Source organism: Cariama cristata, unplaced genomic scaffold (assembly GCF_000690535.1).
Source record: "Cariama cristata isolate BGI_N322 unplaced genomic scaffold, ASM69053v1 scaffold1717, whole genome shotgun sequence".
NCBI lineage: Eukaryota > Metazoa > Chordata > Aves > Cariamiformes > Cariamidae > Cariama > Cariama cristata.
Window position 1 is genome coordinate 1,884 of NW_009626888.1, and position 7,530 is coordinate 9,413.

At 45.2% G+C, this 7,530-nt stretch overlaps 1 protein-coding gene across 1 annotated transcript in view; it reads left to right on the forward strand.

Annotated features, from left to right (window-relative positions):
- Positions 1 to 6,930, forward strand: part of FOXM1 (forkhead box M1) — a 7,354-nt gene extending 424 nt beyond the window's left edge. Inside the window, exons 1-8 of the mRNA XM_009704208.1 lie at positions 1 to 181; positions 1,347 to 1,495; positions 1,715 to 1,933; positions 2,354 to 2,482; positions 3,063 to 3,107; positions 4,063 to 4,141; positions 4,569 to 4,750; positions 5,878 to 6,930. The exon at positions 1 to 181 is cut by the window's left edge and continues 424 nt beyond it. Coding sequence (XP_009702510.1) covers positions 1 to 181; positions 1,347 to 1,495; positions 1,715 to 1,933; positions 2,354 to 2,482; positions 3,063 to 3,107; positions 4,063 to 4,141; positions 4,569 to 4,750; positions 5,878 to 6,930 — 2,037 coding nt within the window. The remainder of the gene's footprint in view (positions 182 to 1,346; positions 1,496 to 1,714; positions 1,934 to 2,353; positions 2,483 to 3,062; positions 3,108 to 4,062; positions 4,142 to 4,568; positions 4,751 to 5,877) is intronic.
- Positions 6,931 to 7,530: the final 600 nt, after the last annotated feature.

Consider the following 7,530-nt stretch of genomic DNA (forward strand, 5'->3'; position numbering starts at 1 on the left):
TCAGCAGGTCCAACACCGTCGCAGCATCTCCCATCAGAGAAGAAACCCGGTGCAGCAACCAGGGCTGCAGGTGGTCAAGAAAGAGAGAAGAATGTGACACAGACACCTGGTCTCACAGGAGGGTCAATGCTCTGGCATTCAGGAATCGATTCTGTCGTTAGACAGGAACAGGAGAACAACAGTATGTAATGTTTACCCCCTTTTTTTTTTATGTCCTGACAGCTAGTGTGTGAAGCGGGCCAGTGAGTGTAGTGCTTGGTTCTCAGCATGCTGTAATGAGAACTATTTTGTTAATTACAAAATAGCTATGGATTGATTCTAATAATCTACATAGCTATGCATATGTAGTGAAATCTGAAGGATCTTAGGGGATATATTTTTGGTGGAAGAGATGGCATATGAAGGTATATAGAAAAGCAAAATTTTAGCGATGGGGGGGAAAAAAGAAGGGCTGGCTTGAGGAAATTGAGTCTAGAACAACAAAAGACTAAATTTCATTTAGCAAAAGGGTTATGGCTAAATTCAAGACATAGAGTACCCTAGTCACTGACAAAACATAAGGGCCTAGAGCTTTGAAAAAGAGATGATTCCTGTCCATTAATAACTAAGTGGCAAGTCTGTTTTCCTTCTTGATTGTCTCATGGAGCTGCTGAATAAATGTTCGAAGTGGGATGGATTTTATTTTGAAACACTGCTCAGATCAAATTTGTATTTGCAACTTAAAACACCTCTGTAGCTTTTGGGCTGTAGTAAATCTTAGCTCACAATACAATACTGCCTGACAGTGTACCCACAGACAGCTGCAGTAACTGTGTTGCTACAACCAACCTCACCAGAAGTAACAACTGTGTTAGTTTTCATCGCTGCAGTTCAAAAGCCCAGAGACATCAGCTTCTGACTTGGGTCTTGTGCTAGGTCTTTTCAGCTGGAGTTTGTCACCACCTTTCTTGGCCTCTGCTTACTAGATTCACCCTTTGGCTAAAAATACTTGAATTCGCCAAGTACTTGATCAACATTGTCCTGTTTTAGTTGAGAGCAATAATCTGGTCTGAATGTTTGTTTGTAAGGCTGCAGCTTGTTTCAGAAATTGGGCAGATTCACAGGAAATCAGGAATTCAAAGTTGAATTCCTCCCACAAGAAATGTTAGCGTTGCAATACCATCTTGGATACCTCTTTTAGCAGTGTGACTAGTAACTTCCTTTTGGCACTTGAGATAAAGGGGGAAGAGGGTTACTTGTAAGTAAGCGGAGCTACTGTGACTAGTACCTTCCTTTTGGCACTTGAGATAAAGGGGAAAGAGGGTTACTTGTAAGTAAGCGGAGCTATGGGCTTGTTATCCCAACAGGCAGTGGCGAGACAATGAGCTCTGTGTTGGACAATAGTCTTACTAACATCCAGTGGCTGGGGAAGATGAGATCTGATGGGCTAAGTCCCTGTTCTGTGAAGCAAGACACGGAGAAAGAGAACCAGATGCCTCTGCAGGAAAGAATCAAGGTAAGTAGGAGAAGACAACAGAGTGTGTGCTAAAACTTTTGCCGGGGAAGTAATCCATATGGATGAGAAGACTTGCAAGAACTAGGCATCATCATCTATAAGTAATCCGAGTTTGGCCTTTACTGATTTGAATAGCAGAATGTGGAGGATCCAGGGATGTTCCACAGCCCTTCTTGTTGACTTTGCAAGCACTTATGTATCATTCCTTCTGTCTCTCAGACTGAAGAAGATTCTGCTGCTGATGATATTCCTACCGCTGCCACCTCCTCCTCCTCATGGCAGGATTCAGTATCAGAGCGACCTCCTTACTCCTACATGGCCATGATCCAGTTTGCCATCAACAGCACTGAGAAGAAACGTATGACTCTGAAAGACATCTATACCTGGATTGAGGATCATTTCCCATATTTTAAACACGTGGCTAAGCCAGGTTGGAAGGTAACAAGCAGGCCCTCAAGTTGCTGTAGGCCACAGGGTGATATTATAAGCCTTCTGGATGAAAATGAAAAGTTGTTCCCCAGCCTGCAGCGCAAGATGGAAGTTAATTTAAACACCCTACCCCAAATACCCTCTCATTCCAGATGTTCCCTGTTCCACTTCTTGTATCCCTTTTCTCATTCCACTCAGGCAAGATGATGGGATGTTTGATCACTGGAGTAAGAATAGGGATCTCAAGAGTAAATAGAATCAGACACTGATGACAGGGTTGGCTGGGTATGCAGTGAATATGAAGGTCCATGTTGTCTACACTTTGGAACGTAATCCCCCTGGCAGGGCAGTCAGCGTCTGAGGTAGGCCTTGCTGTTCTGATAACACAACTACCGCTTTTCAACCTCCCCCTTGCTCCTTTTTCCCCAGAACTCCATTCGGCACAACTTGTCCCTTCATGATATGTTTGTCCGTGAGACATCTGCTAATGGTAAAATCTCATTCTGGACTATTCACCCTGATGCAAATCGTTGCCTAACGTTGGACCAGGTATTTAAGGTGAGTGCCTCGTGCAAAGAAAATGGGACAGGCTATGCAGTTCCTAAATGCCACACTAGCCAGATGCACCTTATTTTAACAGGAAAGTTAAGCTACTTTGATGTCAGCCTTTTTGTAGAAGTTGCTTCTCTTGACAAATAGACAAGCTCTGTATTTGAAAGAAAAGGTGCTGTGGCTATGCATATGAACTGGAGCTTCTGTGGGATGCATTTATTCTTCAGGCAGCGTGCCAAATGCAATAGCGAGCTTGTTCAACTTCTTTCCATGGGCCTGATTCAAATTCCTAGCAAGCAGCTTTCCGCTGAAGTCAACCAGGAGTTCAAATGCTGTTTGATTAGACACTCATAGGATGGAATTGCCCTATCCCAGCTAGGTATTTTAGGAAGTGCCGTTTTGTGGGAGAAACAGACCTTGTGAGGCTGGTAGAGGTGTGTTTAAACTCTTCTGTGTCTTCTGCAGTGGGTGGGCAGATTGACTCTTGTTTGCTGAGATCATACAAGTTTTAAAAGTCCCAGTTGTTCCCCCTTTGGATAATAACTTCATCTTATTTTTCTCCCTCTCAATGCCTTGCTGCCACCAGCCGCTGGACTCGGGGTCACCAGCATCGCCTGAGCACTCTGAATCCGTAAGACTTACCCTCTGGCTGGGGGCTTGGGCTTCTGTTCTCCTCTTGCCAGTCACTGAGGGAATGGACAAGAGGCTTGGGGAGGGGGACTGGGTCACTGCTGCACCTAGTCATACAGCTCCATGCGCACCCTTTTTTGGGGAAAGGAGTTGAGCCAAAGGTTAATTGCCTTCAGACGATATGTTCTCTCTACAGCTGGCAGAGCTGCACAGCTTTGAGCAACTAGAAGTCTACTGCTGAAGTAGGCTGCAATGGGCACCAACAGGCTTCAGAGAACAAGCCCAGACAGAGATTTCTGGTAACATCCTCATCTCCATGGTGGCACTCCCAATCTGTTCTGGGGCTCGGATCCAGAGAATAGGATCTCTCTGTGCTCCTTTTTTGTTCTGGAACCCAGCTGCATTGTGACTCTCAGAAGGGTGAACCTGTTTGCTGTCTCATGCATTCAGCGGTTTTAACAATGACAGATTTGCAAGCAACCAGTCAAACACTTTTCTGTCACGGCTACAGCCCTGGCCTTCTTTCCATCTGCTTAGACTTCCAATTCCTTTGTTGCCTCTGCTGTTCCACTTGAACATCTATCTGGTCTATGGTTTGTACAGAGATCCAAAATACAATAAAGCTATCCTATTCACTTTTCCTCAGGCACTGAGGACACTGAAACCAGGTCACTTCTGCAGTAGACTCTGCAGCTGGAGCAGCTCTGTCATGCCATCTCTTTTTCTACAGAGCTTTTGGTTGGCAGCTGGCTTCGAGATGGCACAGGTGCAAAACAGCAAGTGGCACAGAGATAGAGCAGGCAGGAGTGCTGGGTGCCAACAGCTGCTTTCTTTGTGTTAGTGCAGCACAGGCTTCTGGATTCACAGTTCTGAAAGAGACAGCAGAATAAAGATGGATTTTTCTCTTTAAATCTCTTTCTTTTCTCCTTCTCCTTCTTATTTCACAATGACTGCAGCAGCAAAAGAAACACCTTCCAGATGGCCAGAAGAACATGGGAAGCAACAGCAGCAGCAAAACTGAACCCCAGAATGCACGTGAGTGTCTACATCAGCCTAGGCCAAAAAGAATCAGTCCCATAAATCTGAGGCAGTCTCCCAGATTCCAAGTGGAAATTGTTAATCAGGTTTGCTAGCTTTTAGGCTTCCTACTGTCAGGTTTGGAGCTGAAGGCAGTATTGCTGTGTCAGAGAGGATGTGATGAGGAGGTGGAGAGGATTGGGTACTTGAATGGAGTGAGAGCAGAGCTTGCCCCAACTTGAGGGCTAGGTTCTATATGAAGGGCTGGTTTCTTGTTCATCAGGCTTTCTGGGTTGGGATTTGTATCCTCAAAATTAGCAGAGAAGGCAGGTGAGCCTATCTTGGATCGGATGTTTGTTTTGGGGTATTTAGAAGGACTACCTGGGTTTCAAGAGGTAGTAGAGGAAGGGCAGGAGGCTAGTGAGTCCATTCTTTTCCTTTCCAGGCCGAAAGATGAAGCCTTTGCTTCCTCGCATCAACTCCTACCTGGTTCCGATCCAGTTTCCTTTGAGTCAGCCTCTTGTCTTGCAGCCTTCTATGAAGGTTCCTCTATCCATGGCGCAGGGAGCGTCCCTCAACAGCTCAGAGAATTTCCGGAGCAATAAGCGTGTGCGCATTGCTCCAAAGGTTGGTTTCTTGTTTCTCGTTTTCTGAGGGACTGTTTTTTTTTGTTTGGGTTTTTTTTTGGGGGGAGGGGGCGGTGGGGAGCGGCTGGGTGTTGGTTTTGGGGTTTTTTTGTTTTCTATAGCTCTTGGCTTCTATGGACCCTATTCTTCATATGGTTCCTTTGTGCATCTTTACTAGGTGATCTGAAACTCTAAGCTCATATTAGGGAAGTAGCCAGTGACAATCCTTGCTGTCCTTTTCTCTCTCTAGGGTAACTATTACCTGCCAGTTGACTTGCTATAAGAATATTACTATAATTCACTAGAGGAGGAACTCTATGGATTGGTCAAGACAATTTTTCTCTACTGCTTGGATGTGAAGAAATAAGAATGGGAGAAATGGCTTTGTTCTGCCACTAAAACATTCAGCTTTTTGATAGCTCTAAAGAGACGTAACATAGGGAACTTCTGAAAGAGCATTTATTTGTAGTCTCTTCCCAGAGGTTTTCAGTACGTGCTGTTTGCTAATTCTGTGGAGTTCCCAGTTATTCTGGGCTCAAGCAAAACAGCTATTAAACAGGTCTTTCTCTTGGCGTCTCACTGACTGCTCTTGGATGCTTAGGCACTGTAGAGGTTTAACTTCTTCCATGCTCTCTAACCATAATCCTATTTTCCTTTGTGTGCCTGCTGTTTTATGTTCTCTACTGCTATGATTTATCTTCCCTCTGTGCTCTTTTTCTTTTGATAACCTCAATTTTTTTTTCTTTATTTTTTTTCCTTGGTTTCTGGGAAAGCTGTCCTCATTCATTTTGTTACTTCACATGTAGAGAGCCTAAGGAGGAATCAAAGGGATTACACTTTTTCCAGAAATATTCAGCTCTCCTTCTGCCTGTACTAGAATTTGCTCATAGCAGAAGTGCTCTGAAGGGCATGACTTCCGTTCACTTAGCTTAAATCCTTCCCATGTGATCTGTGGGCGTCTTTGTACCAACTTCACACAGAGATTGATCTCTGTTGTTACTGCTTTCTGTAGATCCTCCTCTTACTGTCCTTATGTTGCCAATCCTTTTCTTCCTTCTGCTATTATATGGATTTTGGATGGGTTAGACCCTTGCTTACTGACTGCCTACCACTTGTGTTTCTTTGTAGACGTCACTCTCGACAGAAGAGTCATCCTCTTTACCCACGGCTGCTGTCAAGCAGGAGAGTCAATGTGATGAAGGTTTATTTTCCCCAACCCATTCCCTAAAGGAGAGCAGCTCCCAGCCTGGTGAGGAATCAGCTTCTTTTCCTGAGAGCGTCTGTATAAAGGAGGAAGGCGGCTCTCAGCTGGATGACTGGCTGTCCCCATTTGCCTCAACCCTAACAGTAAAGGAAGAGCCAGGCTCGTTCCTCCCACTCTCATCCACAAAGGAGAAGAAACAATTCACCATACTGAAGTCACCATCTAAGGCTGTTTCTGACACGTTAGTTATAAAGAGGCGGGAAAGGCGAGAAATGGGCAGATCCAGAAGGAAACAACGCCTAGCACTGCCTTGCTCAGAAGAGCCTGTACTTGTTTTGCCAGAAAGCAATGGCTTTGAACCTTTCCGGTTAGGGGCAGACCGCCCCTTCCTGCAGGAAAGCCAGCCTCTTGAGAATGTATCACAGCTCAGCTGCTCGCAGGGGGAAGAGGGGCCCTTTAAAACACCTGTCAAGGAGATGTTCAGCAAATTGCCGGTTTCTTCCACTCCCAGCAAAGTCTCGGCAAGTACGACTCCCCCGCTAGGGGGGCTTGACCCCTGGAAGTCTGCATCCTTACCCAAGGGAAGTCACGAGCTGGACTTCAGTCCAGTGAGAACCCTTCAGTTGCCATTCATGCCCCTCCAGGAGAACCAGGACTTGCTGGGTTTTAACAGCACACCCCTTAAAAATCCGCTCTTTGAGTCCCCTCGGGAGCTGCTCAGTACAGAATCCAGTGATATGGTGCATGCCCCCCTTACGAGCTCTCCAGCTTTTATTCATGAGTCGACTAAGCAATCATCTGTTGAACTACCAGCCTCTGGCTTTACTGAAAACCGATCTCTCATGGAGGGCCTTATCCTGGACACCATGAACGACAGTCTGAGCAAAATCCTTCTAGATATCAGTTTTCCTGGTCTTGAGGATGAAAACTTGGGAACGGACATTAGTTGGTCTCAGCTTATACCTGAACTGAAGTAAACTGGCCTGAGGACTGAATTTGGCTAGTTCTGATATTACAGAAAGCACTCTACTCTTCTGAGAGATCTGGTCACATAGTCTAAGACGACTGTCTGCTTTTGACTAATTCCCACATCCATGGGAACAGAGGGCATTGCTGACTCCTGCTAAGCTGGGAGACAGGCCCATTGGCTGCTATGAGCTCCCTTTATAAGCTGCAATAGACTTTGTGGAACAAGACAGAACCTCTCTAACCTTGTGCTAGAGATGAGAGTCCCTGGAGAGAGGTTATCAGGAGAGCACCTAGGTAGGCCCTAAATGGCATTTGCTACTCAAGGTGTCGGTTCTCTACAATAGCAAAGAGCCTGGGAACCTCCCTCTGGCTCTGTCCTTGCTTCCTTTTACTTTGTTCTACTACTTACTATCTTCTGTGTAGTTTTTATGGCTGTAAATACTGTACATTCCTTAAATTAGCCCTTAATTATAAAATAATTTTATTATTGTAGGGTTATGGGAATATTTGGGCTGGTAAAGGGTTTGACTATAGAGTATTGTCCATACGTTCCGTATCTCCTGTATTCTACCCTAGATGAGAGCCCAAAAAACTTTTTTTTTTTTTCT